The sequence below is a fragment of the Lissotriton helveticus genome, chromosome 12, assembly GCF_964261635.1.
Source record: "Lissotriton helveticus chromosome 12, aLisHel1.1, whole genome shotgun sequence".
Lineage (NCBI taxonomy): Eukaryota > Metazoa > Chordata > Amphibia > Caudata > Salamandridae > Lissotriton > Lissotriton helveticus.
The window spans coordinates 4647085-4669401 of record NC_136073.1 but is presented as its reverse complement, the minus strand read 5'-3'; the positions used below and the strand labels follow the sequence as shown (position 1 = coordinate 4669401).

General features: G+C 45.9%; 1 protein-coding gene across 1 annotated transcript in view; it reads left to right on the top strand.

Annotated features, from left to right (window-relative positions):
• The window catches only part of LOC144799925 (RNA-binding protein 3-like), a 36128-nt gene extending 14622 nt beyond the window's left edge, over positions 1–21506 (top strand). The window contains exons 6-7 of the mRNA XM_078671552.1: positions 13971–14030; positions 20655–21506. Coding sequence (XP_078527678.1) covers positions 13971–13998 — 28 coding nt within the window. The 3' untranslated portion in view covers positions 13999–14030; positions 20655–21506. The remainder of the gene's footprint in view (positions 1–13970; positions 14031–20654) is intronic.
• The last annotated feature ends 811 nt before the right edge of the window (positions 21507–22317 follow it).

The following is a 22317-nucleotide window of genomic DNA, read 5'->3' as shown; positions in this document are numbered from 1 at the left end:
AGTCGGGGAGAAACCATGTGGCTCTACCCTTCGTCAACCATCCCTGATCTGTCTGGACCCCTCCTTGTTCGGACCATTTCTTAATTTCCTCGGGGGTAGCATGTAACTGGATATCTATGACATCTTGAGTAGGGTCCTTAACTGTCATACAGGTAGTCGGATCTGGAGTATGTGTCTGTGTTGGATTAACTGGCATATCTGGAGTCTGTGCTGTAAGCTTGGCTGTGCGATCTGCTAGATCATTACCTTGGGAAATAATGTCAGTAACTTTCGTATGTGCTTTGCATTTCATGATAGCAATAGATGCCGGTAAGTGTATAGCATCTAACAGAGCTTGAATAAGGAGACCATGCTGAATCTTGGTTCCATGAGAAGTCATGAAACCTCTCTCCTGCCAGAGCACTCCAAAGTCGTGTACGACTCCAAATGCGTAGCGTGAATCTGTATATATGTTAACTTTCAGGTTCTTGGCGTGTATGCAGGCTTGTGTCAGAGCAACTAGCTCTGCTGCTTGAGCAGACAGGGTGTCAATACGGTGTGTTTCTATAACTTCAGTGTCAGTAGTCACTGCATACGCGGCTACTAGTTCACCTGTACTTGTTCTCATACATGAACCATCCACATAAAGTGTCAGGTCGGGATCTAGTAATGGAATGTCTGTCAGATCTTGTCTTGGCTTTGTCATAGTGTTAACTACTTCCACACAGTCGTGTGTGGCAGGATTCGGATTAACTGACGGTAACAGTGTAGCAGGATTTAGAACGTTGCAGCGTCTGATTTCTATGTGTGGCTGGAACAGTGTCAGTTCATAACCTGTCAAACGTGCAATTGTCAAGTGCTGAGTCTGTGTTCGGTTTAAAAGAACTTCCACGGAGTGTGGAACTTGTACTGTCAGAGAGTGTCCTAATACTATGGAATCACTTTGTCTGATAGCTAGTGCTGTGGCTGCAACTGACTTGAGGCACGCAGGCAAAGCCTGGGCTACAGGATCTAATGTGCTCGAAAAATAAGCACAGGGCTTGTATGGTCCTGCTTGATCTTGTGTAAGAACAGATAATGCTGTACCATCACGTTCTGTGACGAAAAGTGTAAAAGGCTTACTGTAGTTCGGTGTAGCTAGAACAGGAGCTTGGCATAAAGCTTTCTTTAACTCATTGAAACTAAGTGTATGTTCAGATGTCCAAGGGAGGACAGTCGATACGGCTGCCTCCTGTGTCGTTAACTGTATCAGTGGCTTAGCTAGAAATGCATACTGAGGAATCCATTGTCTGCAATAAGAAGTAAGGCCGATAAAAGCACGTACCTCCTTCTGTGTCTTGGGCTGAGGAAGACTCGCTATTAACTGGATACGGTCGGGTGTCAACTGCCTACCCCACTTGGACAGCAAGTGGCCTAAGTAGATCACTTGCTGGACACAGAATTGAAGCTTCGAAGGGGACACCTTGTGCCCCATCTCGGCAAGGAAATACAAGACTGTAAGTGATGCTCGCTCGCAAGCACGTTCAGAACGGGCTGTGATCAGTAGATCATCGACATACTGGAGCAGGGCAGTGTCTGTTGGCATGTGAATGTTGTCTAGTTGTCTCTTAAGTGCTTGACTGTAAATACTAGGACTTTCTGTGAAACCTTGAGGAGCTCGTGTGAATTTATAGCTCCTTCCATTTAAACAAAATCCGAAAAGAAACTGGCTGTCTGGATGAATGGGGACACTGAAAAACGCGTTCTTGAGGTCTATGACTGTAAAAAATGAGGCTTCAGAATCAATGGCTGTCAATAGGGAAGAGATATCTGGGACAACTGGGTACTGGGGAATAATACATTTATTGAGTTCTCGAAGGTCAATCACTAATCGATATACTGGAGGTGTATTTGGATCAGTACGTTTCATGACTGGAATGATCGGAGAATTACATACATTGGAGTCAGTTTAATTTAATTTTAATTTAAAACATTTATAAAGCGCAGCGTGCACCGTACGGTTTCTTGGCGCTAGTATGGGAGTCGGCAACAGAGGTAAAATCAACCTGTCAGGAAAAAAGGAAGGTTACACGGGGAAGGCCTGTTTAAAAAGAAACGTTTTAAGATCTTTACGAAAAGAGAGATAGTGGGTGGCAAAGCGAAGGTGATCAGGAAGGGAGTTCCAAAATGTAGGGGCTAAGGTAGAAAAGTTGGTTCCACCCCATTTTTTCCGTTTAAAGCGGGGGATTTGGAGGAGAGATTTGGAGGAAGAGCGGAGCTCTCTGGTGGGAGCATATTCATTTATTAGCGAGGAAATAAAGGCAGGGGCAGTGCCCTGGCGGGCCTGGAAGACCATGCAGCCGGTCTTAAAGAGGGAGCGTTCCTTGACGGGAAGCCAATGAAGCTCCCTAAGGAGCGGTGTAGAGTGATGATATCGCGGGAGACCAAAGACCAGCCGGGCCGCCTGGTTCTGGACCATCTGGAGCCTCCGCATGCTGTATGCCGGAATGCCGTTGTAAAGGGCATTGGCATAATCCAGCCGCGATATCACCAGTGCGGCCATGATCTGCTTGAGTGCCTGAGGGGAAAAAAAACGGGAGACAGTGCGGATGGTGCGGAGAGTGAGGAAGCAGGAAGAAACTACAGAGGAGATTTGTGAATGAAGGGTGAGCTGGTTGTTTACTTTAACACCCAGTGTTTTAACCGAAGTTGAAGGGATGGGGGGGGGACCAAGAGTGGGGGGCCAAAAGAGAGAATTCCAGGGACTGGAAGAACCACCGGTGAGAACCAACTCGGTTTTATCTGGGTTCAATTTGAGATGGTTGTGGTTCATCCAATCCCTGATAAATGTCATAGAAGACTGGAAATTAGAGAGAGAGAAGGAAGAAGAGGACAGATCAAAGATGAGCTGGAGGTCATCGGCGTAATTGTACACGGTGACCTCCAGCTGCTGAAGAGCAAAGATAAGAGGAGAGATGTAGAGATTGAAGAGTAGAGGGGAAAGAGAGGAACCCTGGGGAACACCGCAAGTGACAGGGAGTGAAGTGGTCGTGAGATCTCCTAGCCGAACCGCCTGGGTGCGGTCCCTCAGGAAGGAGGACAGCCAGATCAGGGCTGAACCCTCAATTCCAGCCGCCTTGACACGGGACAATAGGATGGTGTGGTCAACCGTGTCAAAGGCGGCAGAGAGATCGAGGAGTACCAGCACCTGATGTTTGTTATTGTCCATACCCTTCCTGAGGTTGTCCAGGACCGCAACCACAACTGATTCAGTCGAGTGCCTGGGGCGAAAGCCAGCCTGGCGAGGAGCCAATCCCCCATTAGCCTCTACGTGGGTGCTGAAAACTGCGGTGACATGGCGTTCCAGCACCTTGCCCAAATAGGGCAGCAGGGAAATGGGGCGATAATTGGCTGAGATGGACGGGTCCGCGCCAGGCTTTTTTAAGATGGGCACTATGGTGGCTGATTTGAGCGCAGGGGTCACTACTCCCTGCGCAAGGGAGTGGTTGAGAAAGGTGATAGGGGGCTCAGGGCAAGAAGAATAAATTTGTTGCAGGATTCGTGCCGGACAGATGTCTGCGGGAGAGCCCGACTTTACTTTAGGGAGCATCTCCCGGAATCCTGCCTCAGTGAGGGGGGGAATAGAGGTGAGGAGACCTTGGACAATAGGAGGGGAGGGAGCCACAAATGCGGGCGAAGGAGGGGGGATGTTGGCTTTGATGGTATTGATCTTCTCTAAGAAATAAGCATTCAGTTGATCACATAGTGACTGAGATGGAGGGTTCTGGGGTGAAACTCTGTCGGAATAAGCCAGGTCATTGACTACGCCGAATATTTCCTTGGATTTGTTCTCGGCTGACATTATTTTGGTAGAAAAGTGAGAAATTTTTGCGGAGAGAATTGCGGTTTTGTATTCGGCCAGAGCAGTGAGGTAAGGAGCTTTTAATGAGGGGTGATAACTTCTTCTCCACTGCCTCTCTGCCTGTCGGGTGGCTAGTTTTAACTTTTTTAGGTGGTCGTTAAACCACCTGTTGGAATCCTTAGGTCGCCGGATGGAGATGCGACGCAGGGGAGCCACTGAGTCGCAACCCCCAGTCAGCCAGGTATTAATGGCATTGGCTTGGGAGTCGGATGAGAGGTCAGAGAGGATGGGAGTGGAGTTTCGGAGTAGAGAAAACAAAGAGGGGAGATCAACTCTGTTCCAATTCCGCGCCCAGGTGTTTTTGGCGCGTGGGGCTTTGGATACAGGTTTGGACGAGATGGAAAAAGCAATAAGGGCATGGTCAGACCAGGGACAAGGAGATATTGTCACCGAGGAGACTGGAAGATTAAGGGACCAAACCTGGTCCAGTATGTGACCGTGCGAATGAGTGGGGATGGTAATGTGCGGGACCAAGTTCAGAGAGGAAAGAGATTCAGTGAACTGTTTCGAAGCAGTGCACTCCGAGGGATCCGAGGGCCAGTAATTAAAATCCCCTAACACCAAAACTGAGGCGTAGTTGATCACTAAATTCGCCAGTAGGTCTTGAAATGCCGGTAAGAACAGAGACGAAGACTGAGGTGGACGATACATTAGGAGTAAGGTGATAGGGGGAGAGAAGGAGAGGGAGCGGGCTACAAGGAATTCAGTAGGGGGGATAGGGGAAAAGGGAAGGGTTTGAAAATTCAATTCAGATCGGGCGATTAATGCCACACCACCACCAACCCTGCCCGCCGAGCGATCTGCGCGCAAGGCGACGTAGGAAGGGGGGAGGGTAGCCAAGAGGACAGGAAGTTTCTACAACTACTCCTTGAGCCATGAGCTCGTCAATAATTTTGGATAAGGCTGCTACAGCCTCAGGGGGCAATCTGTACTGTCTGATTCGTGGTAACACTACACCTGGTTTGAGAGTCACACGGTGGGGTGTGATTTGCATGAAGCCTACATCAGTTGGACCTTGCGCCCATAGATGCTGCGGAACATTAGATAATCTCGGATCAAAATCTCGTAATACATAGTGACCCTTGAAGTCACGTAAAAACAAGCGTATTCCCTCTGGGGAACAACATATGACTGCACCTAATTCTTTCAATGTCTTAATGCCTAACAAATTTTCTGGACATGACTTCGTAAGTAATAGATCAGTAGTACGGGACAATGGACCTACTTCTAGAGTAACTGGCTTAGATATCTCGTTTACAATAGGCTTTCCTGAAAATCCAAGGGAAACATTTCTAGAGCCTGAGAGCGGAGCCCCTGGAACTTCGGCGTGACTTATAGTCGTCCTACTTGCCCCTGTATCAATCAGAAACTTTTTGTCTTTCCCTAGTACTTGACTATGAATATAGGGACCTTCTTGATCTACAGGAATCTCGATGAGAGGCAAGCCTACCTCCCTCTCTAGGCTGTTTCATGAGTACTGTTGATACTCTGGATACTCTGTCTGAGCATACTGATACATCTGCTGTGTAACATGCTGTGTTGCAGCAATAGGCTGCGGTGCTGGAACTGTCTGTTGTGCATTCTGTGGCTGAGAAGTCTGTGAAACTTGTTCTTGTCTCGGCGGACGTGGTCTTTCTTTAGTTTTACCAGTAGCTATATTGTGTTTCAGAACTGCACACTCGTTTATGAAATGACCTGGCTGTTTACAATAATTGCATGTCCCTTTAACGGGAGCTGCAGGATGACTGGCTTGATTCGGACCCCTCTTCTGACTGTCTTGTGGAACAGATTGTGCAACTAGTACTTTCATTTTCGTGTCTTTCATACGTTTTCTCTCGTGTTCTTGCTCTTCTCTGATTCTATTCTGGTGGTACTGGAGCATCTGTAACATCTGGGACGGGGTACTAGCTTGCCATGTACTTTCGACCTTTAAAACTCGATTCTTAACTTGTGGACTTGAATTCTCGACTAATTTAGTAACAAAAAGATGAGGGTATGACTCGCTACTCGTCTTCAAGCCACTGTTTATAATGAAACATTTCTCGAATCTAGAATAAAAATCACTAGTATCTTCATCCTGTTTCTGTTTACAGGCTGAGATTGCATCCCAGTCTTCCTTTTTAGTGGCTAATAATCTGGGCAAAACTTGTATTAACAGTTCTGGTAATTCTTTACATTTCTCTCCAAGACCGGTACCTGGTACTCGTATCTTATCTTCAGCTTCTAGAACTGCCCAATCGATCTTTTTCTCTCCCACCTCCCATTCTTTTTCCTTGAGTTTTTCGTATATGCCCGCAGGCAACAGGACTTTTAACATTTTAATAATATCTGGATACGTATATTCTCCCATACGGAGCATGTCCTTTAATTCTCGGTGGAACCCTGCTGGATCTTTGTCGTGACAGGGAATTAATTTCTTCATCTCTAAGAGTTCCATCTTTGTAATCGGAGTGTAAACAAATACTCGTTGCATTTCACCATCTGCTGTCCTGACTGGGTGTACTTCTCGTAACGGATTCTGTCTATCTATGTAAAACGGTTTACTTTCTGGAGGTGAGACGTGAACAAAATGCGGGTTCAAAAACATACTATATTTATGACGCTGTTCTAGAATGACACTAATTAAATCGGTACCTAAACCTTTCCATCTATACTGGAGTAACTCGTTCAGGACATCATGTAACGGACCTGGATCAGAATGTTGACCCTCATACAATGTGATGAGGTGCTGAATCATATACATACCCACCAGTCGTTGATCGGCTGGGGGCAATTTCAGAAACATTTGTGCCACTATTTCGTCTGGAAAAGTGGTAGAATCAGTAGTCCATCGGACTGCTGATCGGACTAGTTCTTGTTCATGCATAGTACTTAATTCACTATAACCGATTCGTGATTTCAGAATGTGATCGGTAGCTTGAAATACTTGTTCTAGAGAACCTTGTTCCGGTGCTGGATGATGAAAGATTTTCTTGTGTTCTAGGCGTAAATGGCGGTCTGGAAATCTAGATTTTCCTACATACGCTATTCTGGCGGTATTCTCGTCGTCTACCTCTTCAGTAGAAGAGTCATTTTCTTTCTCGCTTACTTGTGCTTCTTTGCGTTGTTCGTGTAACCTTATTATTTCTTTACGTATTTTCTTGTACATACTCTCTATACTATTGAGTGTCTTGTGCTTACCCTCGGCTATATTATCACTCCACCTTGTCAGGACTTTCATTTCGGTCGGATCTTTAGTCGGGGAATCTTGTTCCCGGATTAAACAATTAATCAGAAATTTTAATATCATGAGCTGGATCTCAGCTTTTCTGAGAGACATGACTTCACCAATACTTTCTGAATCTTGTCCTGTACGAATGAAACGATACATTCTGTCTAAATCTTCTTTCATGTTCGGTAGGGTGACCAAATACTCGGACACCTGTCTTATACGTATGGAATATAGAACCATACTATCCTCGCCTGGAACTGGATCATAACCACATTCAGTAAGAGCTCGCCTGATTTCTGCAACGGACTTATATTTGGGCGTACGCTGTAACGCACGTTCATGTAACTCGATTGTTCCTAGACGTCTACTTGGCGGCGGGGTACCAGGAGGACCTCCTCCTGCGGCCCCTATACTGGAATCATCGACTGATACTCTTCGTGCTGGCAGAGTGACTGATGTGGCGGGGATTTGTACTACTGGCTGGACCGGGGGTACCGTAGCAGGTACTGCAAGAGGTGCCCCGGTGACTGAAGGAGCAGGATTTACATTATTTACAGGAGCTGGTGGAACAGGATTTGCATATTCTGGGACTGTGTCGTCCAAATAGGACGAGAGAAAAATATCAGCTGCGGTCGGTTTGTGACGTAGCTTGGTCGGAACTAATGGTGGCGGAAAATTACTGGATGCCTCCGGGGTTGCTTTTGGCAAGCCCTCGGCAAGAAGAGGATACATACCCTTTATAAGGGCACGCCTCTGTCTGTCTGACTGTTCGGTTTTAACTCGTTCACCTATCTCGATTAATTCCCTTTCTTGTGCTCTTTCTATGGATTCTCTACTTAATTCTGACTTTCTGATTTCTTTTTCGGTTCTCTTATGAGATTCTTTGCGCCATAACTCGATGGCATCTTTCTGTGACTGTCTGGCTTTCTTTTTCCATAATGCTTCTTCTACCCGCATGATGCACTCGGCATCCCATGTACCCGATACGGGCCATCTGTACTTTTCTTCTAACTAATCTAGATATAATATGGCACTTATGCCATGCTTCTGATACATAAAATGACCTGGACTGTCCCTAGGCGGGACAGGAACTGCTTCTTCTAACAGACCTTTTCTAGTTCTTAACTGACGTAGTTTGGAAAACAACGGCATGACTGGACTGTAATCTAGACACAATTACAATAAACAATGAACACGATAATTACACCACTTTCATACCACGACATTAAAATACATGAAGAACATTTTAAAAATAACAGTCTAAACAGAATACTACCTGGAATACTGAAAACAGAATACATGAATTTTCTCGAGAACAGAACTGACTAGAACAGAAACTAGATGCACTGCTGAAACAGTACGAAACTTACCGGTCTCATAAAGAGACACGTCAGGACCCGCATCCACCGGAGTGGACACTTCGTTTTGGGTCTGTGTACCACCAAACCCACGGACCAGAGTCAATTAGATTGACCCTGTCTAGATACTACCCCAGCAACGGTACTCACCGGGCAGCAAGAACGGAAGGCCTCGGACTGGACTGGACTGCTTCGACGCCGGACGGACGAACTTCGGACTTCTGTTACGGGTGGGCCTCCGGATACCTCGGACCTTGGACTCTCGGCTTGGGCTCTGGTCGGGACTCGCCGCGTTCCTCCACCGCCTCGTCTGGATGCTGGACCGCAACCTCCGTCTCCTCCGTGGGCCTGAGGGATACTTGAAGCAGAAATATCTGCCGGTGCGCAGAAGAGTTCCGTCACGGCTGCAGAGGGTCAGGGGGCATACGTGGCTTCACCGGCGCGTGGGGAAAGGGCAAGTACCTGTTCGGGCGCCATTATGTGGTATATAAATAAATAATACCGGATCTAGGTTTGACTGGACATAATAATAACAGATAGCTCAATAAATAAGAGTCAAGATTCGAGGTAGTAGGAGTTTGCAGGTTTAATACAGCATAAAGGACAGGAACAGGACAACCTGCACAGGAATAGGATGGCAGCGCTGCCTGGGACAGAATTGGAATCGGCGTAACATTTAATAACAGTGCACAAGCATATATACTAAAACAATTGCATTACAATACATACGATAGGCGGAGCAGTAGGTGTGGTCAATAGCAGTCGCGAAAGATAAGGGTGAAAGTGGGTGTAACAGGAGGCGTATACATGGACATGTGATGTAAACGTAACAGAATATGTCATAAATGGGGCGGTAACATGGAGGGGGCGACCTAAGGAGCCGGGACCTCTAACCTAGTGGTGCGCGCAAACTGACAATGACGTGTTACTAGGAGAAGCTGGGGGCTATGACTTCTGCGCTAGGAGCAGAGACTGAAGTCTGGAGAGTCAGGGCGACATGTACCTAAACACTATCTAGTATCTGATGTTTAGAGAACATGTTGATATAAACTAAAAGGTATCGGGGTAAAGGCTAACAGACTCTAAGACTGGTGCATGCATTATTCTACATGTAGTGCGTGATGAGGAATATTAAATGACCATTAATACAGTATTTCTCTTACATGGAGACGTAAAGGCTAGACGATGACTGAAACTATTGATGCGATTCAGTAGCTTAGGAATGCAGAGAAGGAGGGCTGGACTGATAACTAGAATCATAACATACTTTTGGCAGACTCAGAGGCAGAGCCAGGCCAAGCCGGGCACTGTAAGGCAGGAAGTAAGTGAAGGGTCAGGAATACAGGTGGGGGCTGTATCGCTCCTCAGCGAGGGCTCAGGAGACAGGAGCTGAATCTGGTGTCCGGGCCCTTTTGAGGCCTAGAAACGGGGACTTTTCAATGAAATAACGTGCACACTGAGAGACGTGGCAACGTAGCTTTACATAGGCCTGATACTCGTAGCTTTCACGAGAACTGGAAACTGGCATACTAGAGATGGACACAACTGTAATTGCGTCTTTAATCGAACATGGGGAATACATATGCATATTAATCATGCACATACAACATAGGATGGGGAACACGTAGGGACACAGAACATGGCAAAATTTACTTTTCCACAGTGGCAAAGTTGAACTGGCAGTGTAAACACTTCCCTCCCAGTCTATAGCGGCAGGCTGGGAGACATTTTTTACCTTTTCACACACAGGGTTGCAGAATCAGTGCTCCAGCCTTAGGTGGACACTGCCTTACATGTCCATGGCACCCTGGGTACCGTATACTAGGGACATTTAAGTAAGTGAACTTATGCCATTTGGGGATAGCTGATTCGACATACACTCTGTAATGGGTTAGAAGACTGGCACTGAGGTCTGGTTAGCATCAGTTCACACATGTGGGGGTGAACTTGCAAAAAAAGGCATTTCCTTACAGTTTTCCTTCTAAATAGAATTTTATTTATATTATCTTGCATGTTTGTCTTATACAGATTTGTTTTTAATTCGGCCAACCACCTCATAAAGACAAGACGTGTTAACTATTTCAATCCACTAGCTTATGCATACTTTCTTTGAAATGTAACTAATCAAGTATATTTTGCAACAATTTGTCTGATATAATACAACATCTTAACATTCCGATCATGAACACTGTGGAGTAGTGTGGCTCACTGGTTGAGGCGGCAGGCCAGAGAGCAGAAGTTGGCCCGGGACCAGGGTTCAATTCCCGACGCGGCAGGGTCGTGGACCTTGGTCAGCGGACTCGATAATTCTCGCGTCGGTGCTTACTCTAATCAGGGGTTCCACTCGGCAACTCTGGGCATTAGCTTGCCTAATCTCCACAATGGCCCCACCAATTCCGGGGATGCCTGGCTCCACCTTGGGGACTCCCAGCAAGGGACCATCCCACAGGGAAAGCCAGGACGGGTTCCCCAGAGTTATACAGCGCCAGGAAACCTATAGACGGGTAGCAGTGCGCTTTACAAGCTCAAAAACATTAACATTTACATTTACATATAATACAACATCTTAACATTCCGATCATGAACACTAAATCCATACAACCCCTCGGCTGCCCGTAGGACACTTATAAAAGTGATGAAAATGTGTCTCCCAAGATGTCCTTATGGCATGTGCCATCTGTCATAGGTTATTTTACCTTCATTCCCATCCCAGTCCCAAAACCCAGTGGGGAGCAATCCCCTTTTGTTGCCAGGGGTTTGCTGGTGCACCTTCTCTTTTAGGCCCAGACAAACTTCTAAGGAAGCAGCCCATTGCTAACTTCTGTGCTGCCTTAATATGTGACTTTTTTTTGAAGGGTGACTTCACAAGCATATTGGAACAACCAAGATCCTTTCCTAGGGCCGGCCCAGTGAGTAGGACTAAGCAATAGACTCTGGGCAGATATTGTTTGCTCGAGCTCCTCTGAAGCAACGACCATCCGCACAAATCAGTTTTCCTGGAGGTGGCTGAGCTGGAGGAGCAGCCGAGCTCTGCCTGCCTTCCCTCTCACTCCACCAATCAAAGACATTATCCTGGGGGTGCTGATTGCAAAGAGAGGGAGTAGGCCTATTCTTGGTACATCTTCCCCTTGCAGTACTCACCCACTTGTTATTTTTTTCTCTTTGTGTGGACTGTTCCATCTTCTCACAGTGCTTTTCTGGAGGGTGCTGCTTCTGATAAGAAGAAACCATCCGTCAAAGCACAAGGGTAACTCTGAAATCAGAATGGGCCTTGGAGAAAATATGTTTAGTCAAAACAACAGTGGTTCAAAAACATAAGAAATATCAGTGTAATAAAGTTTCAATATCAAAATAGAAAAACAAATAATACGAGTGCCATAAACAATTTAAAAAGAAATAGTAAGTGTCAGTGAAGAAAACGTGGCTGGTGCTCAAACAAGTGCCACAAGTATTAATAAATGTGACGCTAATTACGACCCTGCCCAATATGTCTTGGCAATAAGGTTGCGAAAATTACAAGGTGGAAGGTGTTTCAGCGCCATTAAATTGAGGGATCATCAGTACTCACACAATATAAACAGCCCCAGAGGAAGATGCATAAAGGAGAATAATAATGCGGGAAAAAGGTGGAAACCCATCACGAGGGGCCCCACGGCGATTGCCAAGATACAACAAAAGGGAATGGTAGCCGGGCAAAAAGCCCGTCTCCACGTCTAGGATTTGGGTCGGTTCTGGGAGAATCCCTGTGGCCATCTAAAACAAGCGTCAACTTGAGGCAAAAAGCCAAAATAATGTATGGTTAGTTAGCCATATATTATACTGGGAGTGAAATTCGAGCCAGCAAGGAGCCCTTAGGAAAATTTAATTGACGCAAAAAGACTGTTTGGATTTTTCTCTAGGCTGAGAATAACTCCAAACAGCAGCTAGGTGTTCTCAAGGGCTCCAGCACACAGTGTGTGTCAACAGCAAGGGGCTGGAAGGTGTTTGGACTTTTATTCTGAGCCTAATAAAAATCCAAATCGCATCTGGCTCCTTGCTGGTGGACATGCACACAGCTCTGTCCTTCCACAACGCGAACAGACATTTCCTATTTTTGTACCGATTTGCAGTTTGTAACAGAAACAGATTTAAAACCATGCAGGATCCCAGAAATCTATACTGAGAAGTAGACCAAATTCCATATTCACAAGTTGGTCATTTGTTTAGATTGTTCAAGAATTTCCCAAGAAGAGTAATCGTTGAATTAAAAATAATATTGAATACAAGTGAGGAGGAGGGGAAATGGGTAACAAGGTTTTCATCTGTAACCTTTTGTACTGGAGGAAGACCTACAAAAAGAATCTGTTATTCCAGATGTGTTTCTGTACTTTTTTTATGCAGCTCTTGTATAGGGCATACTCTGCATAGTGCATTCTACGTGTCTGGGTGTGCGCAACCTGTAGTTAAGGCTGAATACAATACAAGTGTCTCACTGTGCATGTGAGTAGATCGTGGTGCCCACAAGACTTGATCATCCAATCCTATGCCTCTTTATAGAGCACACAGGGCAGTGGTCAAATACGTGTCTCTTGTAATTTCCATCTAATGTGAAAGACTAACAGACTATGAGGATCTGCAGGAACACCGGAACCCTGTCCGGGACTTTCTGGCTTTTCTCCTTCAGCTACTTCTGAGCGGTGGAAGAAAGGGACCTCTGTTAACAGGGCAAGCAACTGCATCATCTGCTCACTTAGATTAGAGCTCTTTGGCTGGTGAAAACCAGTCCACCGAAGGGATGTGATGCACCACCTGAGACTCTATTGCCTTCAGTTGACTGGAGAAGTATGTCCCTCTACTGAAATCTGAATTTAACCTACAAACAAGAGGGTTAAATACTGCCCAGACCCCCTCAAACCTTCATCCATTCAAGGTTAATAGAATGAGCACCACTGCGTTGGGTAATTTTAAGAGGTGCTATTAACAGATCAATGAAATTCTAAAACATTGGTTGTAACTAACATATCAAAGACAGTTTTTTACTGTATCCAGAACGTTCAGCATAACCACACAGAGTTGATCTGAATGGAGAGCTACTTGGCCACAAGTTTTCTAGTTGTTCATCTTGAACTATTTAAAAATCTTCAGAGTACTTGCTTAAGTGTCTTTGTCGCTCTTTAATATAAATCTTAATGGATTCGCCCCTCAGTTGACAGCACACTGAAACAAGGTGCCTTCCTCCCTACAGCTGTACTCTCTGGGGGCTCCTTGCCCCTTTTGAATATCATGCATTTGAGAAAAGTACTCGCTTGCACGATGAGCTGGACACAAAGCCATGGCTGCAGGGCACAGAGGCCCTTCACTGCTGCACACAGAGGAAACAATTAGAGGGAACATTGTCTGGGACCCTAAGTGTCGATGCACATGGTAGACCGTTCTTGTTGAAGCTGGTCTTGCGTGTTGGTGATGGTGGGGTTGAGAGGGGGTCTGGCTGATATTGCTCTGCTTGTCTTCATCACAAGACTTGTGTGTTTCTTTTTTTCAGTGGCCAGAGAGGGGGCTACGGGCAGTAGGGAGGATCCTACAGAGACACTTACAACTAATGGTAAATTAAATCTTTATTGTCTGCTTATTGCGAATGTAAGATGAGATCAGACCTATTAACATGAAGGCCATACGTTCTTCCAAATGTATGTGCAGGCCCCCCTCATGTGCTTTTCATGTAAGCAGCGCCCTCTGTTGCCCCCAAGACCCAGGCCCGTGTACATAGGGTGCTCCCCATGGAGATTAAGTGGTCTCCTTCATAGTATGTATGTCCCCCCTGGAGCGAACTGAGAGAGCCCCCATGCTGGACATAGAGCTTATCAGTGAAGACAGGGCCCTTCTGGGGGGACTGAGGGGACCCTATTTGTGGATTCAATGCCTTCCAGTGGTGTCTTGTGTTTTCTTCCGACACTGTTGTCACTCCTGTTCTGGTGTTCAATAGACCCCATTCATCCCTTTGTTCCCAAGTTGTAGCTTTTAAAGCATATTGAATCTCTTTTAATCTGCAAATATGATCATCCTTAAAGTAACTGGGTGACTCCCTTACTCAAAAGTTTGTTTTAATCTTTTTTCCAAAGCCACTCAAGTAATAACGATTGGACCACAAAAGGGAGGGGGATGGACTTGTCATGGTGACTATTGGAGTAATGCAAAGGCCCTTCCACCAGCAAAACTTGTTTACTTATATGGTGGGGGTGTTAATTCTACAGGGAAATTGGCGCCTGTCCTATTTAGCGTATTGTGATCTACTTCCTAGAGTCATGTAGTGCAAAAGATGAGAGAAAACACCCTAGGACCCTCAATTGCACAGGGCGAAAAGGCCCGTCAAGTAAACAATAACATGTCCTATACACACGCTTAAGTGTCCAAATGAGAGTTCATTCTAAAATCAGAACACACAAAAATAAATTTTTGAATATTGCCCCTTGTAGTCTTTTCTTTGTCTTTTATTCAAACAAAAAACATCCAGCCAACACGTGTTTCGTCTCTCGGGGATTACCCCTCGACTTCTTCAGGGCTGGAAATAACATGATAGGGATTGTATCATCATCAAAGTTACATAATAAAAAACATTTATGGTGAGCACTTATCACCACATTACAGAAAGGTGAACAACTTTTCACCTTAGAGTGGGAACCCTTAAAGCCACATTCAATACAGTGTTTACCTGACTGTAGAAAACACAGTATAGTGGAGTGAAAGCATAATAAGTGTCGACCACATTCATCATATGCTGGTGAGGCATGAAGTGCGCTGTGTTTCAAAATTAAAAAATAAAACAACTTGTGCAACCCACATTGAAGTCCACTTAGTACATGATCACTATGTCCAAAAGTCATATGCGATCATAGAATAACGCAGTGTACTGTGACATTCATAAGCATGTGGAGGGGCGGGGTCCTACCTGTTCTTTTCTGTAAGTATAATTCTCAACACCTGAAATTAATTAAAAAGGTGGTGTGGTAAGAACCTAAGGTCAAGTACGTTGATAAGTTCCCAACAAAAACTCCACGAAAACTAAATGTGTTTCTCACCTCTCTGCCGGTTATATTTCCGACCCGGCTGGTCAATTTACTCAAACTTCCTTTTAATTTGCATTACATCTTCAAAGAGTAGATCTGTGCACAAGTTGTTTTAAATTTAAATTTTGAAACATAACAAACTGTATTGAAGGTGGCTTTAAGCGTTCCCACTCTAGGGCGAAAAGTTGTTCACCTCTCTGCAGTGTGGTGATATGTGCTCACCATAAATGTTTTTAGGTCTCGCCTGGCGTTGCAGTGCGAAGCGCTGCTCGCTCAGCGAGAGATATTGTGAGAGAGCAGATTTCAGAAGGGGACTTGAAGCCCCGCCCATCATTTTCATTGGGTTACGACATCGTTTATGCTAAACACTGGCTTCCCATTGAAAATGATGCTTTTGGGCCTTTCTCCCTTCCATCCAGGCCCATCCAGACTGGCTCGTCTGCTTCACGGCTGTCGCGAAGCAATTTCTTATCTTTCTGGGGGCCACGTGTCTTGTTTTATTAGCCTGAGAACCTGCAACCGAGATGAATGCTTCTTACGACGTTGCTGCTACTTTGCCATTTGGCCACTGGGTTGCGCTGCAGGATAAAGTTAGTACCCGGGGACTGCCTCACTCTGTTTGAGCCCTCGGAGTTTGTATGCACACTATTGTATTGTGTTTTGAAAGTAAATTACTTTTGATTTTTAAAAGAAAACAGTGAGTTGACATTGACTCAGTAATCCCCGTCTGCCATGGATCGCTAGAAAAAGTTGCACCAGGAGTATATACAAATTAACATATGTACTCTGAAATTTGAGTAGTTAAACGTGTTGCCTTTAGGTTTCAGGACCTCTCCCAGTGGGTGTGGGGCGGGTGTTTTGGGACAGGTAAGGCCTGGAAAGGTGTTTTGTTCCATCTACATACCAGTGAATTTGTGGCTTTCCCCATATTATTTTCTTTCTCCAAACTCCAGGACAGACACACTCAAGCATCGACTCCTGGTCAAGGTCTGGCGTAAATCAGTGATCAACGTGAGAATGAGAGTAAACTACTACAAAATAATGGTTTTAGAAGCAAATCCACGGTGCACCGAGAGCATGGCCCCAGCAGGTGACCACGGGAAGGGCTTTAAGGCGCTGTTCAAAATGATAACTTCTCCTTATCAGCGTTTTCTGTCAAATAAAATAAAACGTCGTAAAATGTATACATTAATGTCAAAAAATTAGTAGGGCGGAGGTTAAAAAGAACTTTAAGATAACACTGGTATATTCTTTTTAGAAACTGATTAATAAATAGAAAACCTGTTCCGTCGCCCCAGGTCCTGCCGAAAGGACAATAAGCTGTATCACTCATGGCTTTTTTGTCTGATAAAGGGTGCCTTTTCTGGGCTGTGCCCCAGCCCTACAGTCTTTTCCCTGTCCTCAGACGAAACCAGGACGGTGTGCACACTCCGGCTGTAGAGCACAGACAGCCCATCTCTGCCCAAGGTTGACAGTAGTCCTCGGTGCAGGCTGGGTAAGGGTCGAGACGGACAAGCTCCATGAATCAGACACTTTAAAATGAAGAGATGTGAGCTGGCGTCCAAGCAGCCCCTCCACTCTCTGCGTGCCCCTGGGGCGTGGCGCAGGGGGCCCAAGGCCCTCAGAAGGGCCCCATTCCTCACAACCAATGTATATTTGTGGAATATGGGAGACTCAGGGGCCCCTTTTCACATTCTGTATGGGGGCCCCATCATTTAACGTTACTCCACTGGGTCGACCGTGGCACCCTGAGGCCTGTTGTTTCTGAAAGGGCACTGGAGTTTAACCCAACAAACGCCCGCTCTGCGCCAGTCACCCAATTTTGCATGTGGCTTAAACTTAAAATAAGCGGACTGTAAAAAACCCAGGAAATCACAGCAGTCATCTGGCCCCCATGTCTCTAGGATGAGCTTCAGACGGTGTTGGCACCTCAAGACCCAAACACATATTGAAAACAGAGGAACTACAAGTCCCAGCATGTCTAGCGGTCTTAGCTAAAACCACAGAGCTGGCTGCAGATCACACCAGTGACATCAGTGCCACCAAGTACTCTTCCAGTCACCAGCAGCATCAGTCACCTGGTCTCAGCAGCGCACATCATTCAATATGTTCATAAACAAAGCACCTCGTGTTTGAGGGCCTCCAGCTACAATACTAGTGGTATTTGCAAAGTGCTCGGAGGCGCTCTGCGATCCGAGCAGCGCTACCTGGAATATCTTAAGAAAAGAAACAACCAGGGGCATGTATGTCTGCGGAATGTGTATAGTGCAAACCTAGCCAAGGTTAGCTTAGAGCTGTTCAAGGTCATAGGCAAGGATACTGGCAACAAATGATTGAGCGGTAGCTGGTCAGTGGGCGGTTATAAGGGGCTGATGGGTTTCTGGCTTGTGGGCTGTTACAAGTCACTGAGATGTAGCTGGTCTGAGGGCTGGATTAAGTGATTAAGAGGTAGCTGGTTTGTGGAAAGTTACTGCACCGTGATGTAGATCCTAGTAACCTGTGCTCTCTGTGCCTCTTACAGCGCTGCTGGGAGGTGGAGTTTTGGCCCTAGGCACAGACTGCTCCATTCCAGCTGGCCCAGTGAGAACAAGGCATTGAAACTGTTAAAGGGGTGGGCTGTAATTAACCCACCCTGCAAGCAAACAGAGGCACGCCCTCACATGCCATGCATAGCTGCTGGCAGGCCACTCCCTCGGCGCGCAAAGGCTGCGGCTGCAACCAAAAGGACAACTCACCCAGGACAGATTTAACCTGCGGTTTTCAGAAAGAACTGCAATCCCTGGCTTTGTGCCAGTCAGATTCCCAGCACAATAACACTGGCTTGCTCATGTTTTGTTACAAGCTTGATCACCGTCACAGCTGAGAAGGCCCGTGTTATGGGCCACACTCCCAGTCAGCCCTAGCTCTGTATCGTACCCCACTTTGCATGCTGGGACTTCAGCCCGTACTTTGAACCGGAAAGGGTAAACTACGTGTCCCATAATCAGGACCACTAGAATTATGCGATGGTGAGGCCACTGCGTTTTTTTGTGTATTTTTGGTTTTGCCGCATTTGCCAGATAATCCATCATCTGCTACATAATATGTAGATTCTAACACCAAAAATATTGTTTCTAGCTCAAACCGTTCAACGATTGCTAAATCACAGCGACATGTGTTGCTATGTAGTGGCAGGCCCTTGGCAAAGGTTGCCTTGTCACCTTTCTGTTGCTTTTTATCATATTTGGGTGTTTAATTGGTTCTAATGAGGTGTAACCTAAGCACAGACCGTGTTAGCAAGTGTAACAAGTATTTGAAATGCAGAAGGCCGCGCATTTACACGCGTTTGAGCTATTGACATTGCAAATAACAATGTCTTTTATTTTTGTTTTCGTTTTGAAAAACATAAATAAACAGCATTGTCATTTACAATGCCAATAGCTTAAGCTCGTGTAACTGTTAGACCTATTGCATTGCAAATGTTTGTTTATTGTGTAACTATGCTGATGATGATACAATCCCTATCATGTTATTTCCATCCCTGAAGAAGTCAAGAGGTAATCCCAGAGAGAAGAAACACGTGTTGCTGGATGTTTTTTGTTTGAATAAAAGACAAAGAAAAGACTACAAGGAACAATATTCAAACATTTCTTTTCGTGTGCTCTGATTCTAGAATGAACTCTCATTTGGACACTCAAGCGTGTGCATAGGACATGTTATTGTCAGCAAAACTTGTTGTCCCACTGACCTGATCCATTGGAAGTTAGTGCACCGTACCATGCACATATTGTGGGCATCCTGCTCTAAACCTCACCAGGAATTAATGCTATTCACACGCATTACATGCATTACACATCGCGTCCTTTCTGCTCTATACCTTATTAGAAGGGTACTGGTGCCCTGTGCAGTGAACACCTTCATGGATGTTAGTGCTGCCCACAAACTGGTACAGTGGGCCTCCAGCTCCTACCTTGCCCCTCACTTGAACCAAAAATTATTTGGTTTTGGGGCTTTTCACAACCGGTGTACTGTAGGTCTTGCCTGCACCGTACTCTGTGTGAATCGTTTTGGTGCTATGCACAACCCACATACTGTGTGCTTTCCACCTTCCTCTAACCAGAAGTGAAACCTTCCAACCCTTAGTGCACCCTAAAATATGCATGCTACGGCCATGCCATAGGTAAACGCTGTTGGTGGGCCCGAAAACCTGCACACTCTTGACTTTCTACCCTTCAGCTTACAAGCATTAAACACTAATGGGGTCTTTTTCCAGCGTACGACCTGCATGCTGTAGTTATTGCCCTACACCTTACTGGAAGTGAGTGCTATGTACTGGTGCACTGTGCAGTGCACAGTAGGCCTTTTGCTTTACACTTTACCACGATTGAATGCTAATAGATAGTGGTTCACTTAGCCTGGCTCATAGAGGGCCTTGAGCATTACCAAGAGGGAATGCTGGTGAACAGACGGTGCACTGTGGGCCTTCTGTCCTATGCTTTACGTGGAGCCATTGATATTTATACACGGTACAACGAGCGCACATTGGGCCTTCTGCCCCATGCCTTACTAGGAGTGAATGATATTGGTGCACCGTACAGCCAGCGCACTGTGGACCTACTACACTACCCTTTACTAGGAGTAAATGTTATTGATTACTGGTGCATCGTACAGCCACAGCACTTTGGCCCTCTGCCCTGCGCTTTACTAGGAGTGAATGATATTGGTGCACCATACAGCCAGCGCGCTGTGAGCTTTCTGACCTACGCCTTACTTGAAGCGAATGATATCGGAGAATGGTGCGCTGTACAACCAGAGCACTGGTGGCCTATTGCCCCTCCCCTTACTAAGAGTGAAAGATACTGGTGCACCTCTCTGCCAGTGCACTGGGGGCCTTCTACTCTTGCCTTACTAGGAGTGAATGCTATTGGATATTGGTGCAGCCAACACCTAATGTCCTGTGGGCCTCCTGCCCAACACCCTAATAGGAATGAATGCTATTGGACAATGATGCACCGTACAGCCCGCTGTTTTACACCTTACTAAGAGTGAATGCTGTTAGATAGTGCTGCGCTGCAAGGCTTTCCCACTGGGGTATTCTTCCCAACGACATATTAGGACTGAATACTTGACCGATCTGTTTTCTCAAGTGCCTTTACAATATGTTGCCTGCTTCTTGTCCTCAGATCACTTCACGAGTTGCAGTCCTTCTCGACTCAAGATCATCCTTTCAATGGCTGAATTTAGAAAGATTCTTGGAGCAGCGCCGAGTAGTCCACCGAATACTTTTAACATGGTTGTGTAAAAGCTTGTAAAACAGGCTGGCCTTTAATATGAATTTGTCCTGTTTGCAGTAGGTAGCGTATAACTTTGTTTATTAATGAACACTCTGTTTCCCAGATTCATTTTGCCTTTTTACCTTTTCAGTGGAAAATATTTTTTGTAACCATGCTTTAGTGTACTAATGCAGGAGGGAGTCCTGGGTGCTTGTAGATAAGTAGGCTGTCCGGTTTTAGGTTTAAACTTCTGATAACTGATAAAAACCCCAGTGAACGGGAAATAGCCCTCACCAGTGTTAATATATAAACACTGAAAAAACACCTGCACAACCACAAACTAAATCTCATTTCAAAGAAAGGAAACGGAGAGTGAAAGAGTCATTTTTTTCTTCCTGAAGGGGCCAATACAATGTAACTTTGTTATACAAGCTTGCAGCAAGAAATACTGGCTAACATTATTCTGCTCGAGTTTTGTTGTTTAGGGATGTCACTAAAATATTGTTATAGGAAGGTGGCTACCTGACTATGGTTACCCCGGATTTTTTGCCTGTGTTTAGCTGGTTTTTTGACTTAGTTGACCTGGTTCCCTGCTAATCAGGGCCCCAGGCCATCTGCTCTCTCTGTAAAATGGATTCCATGTACCCTAGGTACATACCACAATTGGAAATGGACTCCTTGTCAGCCCCTGTATAATGCACTATAGGTGCCCAGGGCATAGGGGCCACCAAGGCCTACCAGGGGCTGCAGCATAACTTTTGCCACCCCTGGCTGGTTCTTAAATTGACACAACTGGCTGATCACTCAGCTGGGGTAAGGTGGTGTAATCACCCCTTACTTGGATATAGTATACCTATATCTAAACCTATATCTGGACACATATAAACCTGTGAGCCACTCCTATGGAAGGCCTCATCAATCCTGGAGGCAGAGTGCGTGGTTTAATGTGAGATGGAGCTCTAGCATGAGCTGAGCCTGTCTGCAGCTGTCGGGAACAACTCCCTAAGCTGTTTCAGGATAATGCCATACCATATACTCTTAAGTGCCTTATAATCCTCGCGGTTATATAGCAACTTTGGTTTGGCTTTATCAAAACATGTCGTGTAAGGTGTCATACGATTTGGAATACTATCCCCTCGCCAGTTCTGGCGACGGGGATAGCATTCCACCCCTCTAGAGGGGTAGGACATGTTGCTTTGCTTAAATGCGGTTAATTTCTCCAAAGACCTTAGATCCACAAAATGGATGCCTCTGCCACAGACAAATGTCTGGACCCCTGCAGCTGACCGAAACTCAGCCAAATGGGGCCTGGACAAAGGGTTTCCTGTCACAGGAGGGTGTCACCGCCCTCCAGACAGGAGATAGTGGATTGTAGCAGGGAGGTTTGAAAGAAACCAGACACTGCTTGGGGCGCACAAGGCTGCCCCTTGCATAATCCGGCCAAACCGGTTCTGGGGCACTCCAGCCTTCGTGCCAGGGCGGCCTGGATCAAAGGAAGGGGGTGTATCCACCCACTTCCTGGGTCCCACCCATAGGGGGGGACCTAGCAGGTAATCGCGCCCCCCAGATTCGA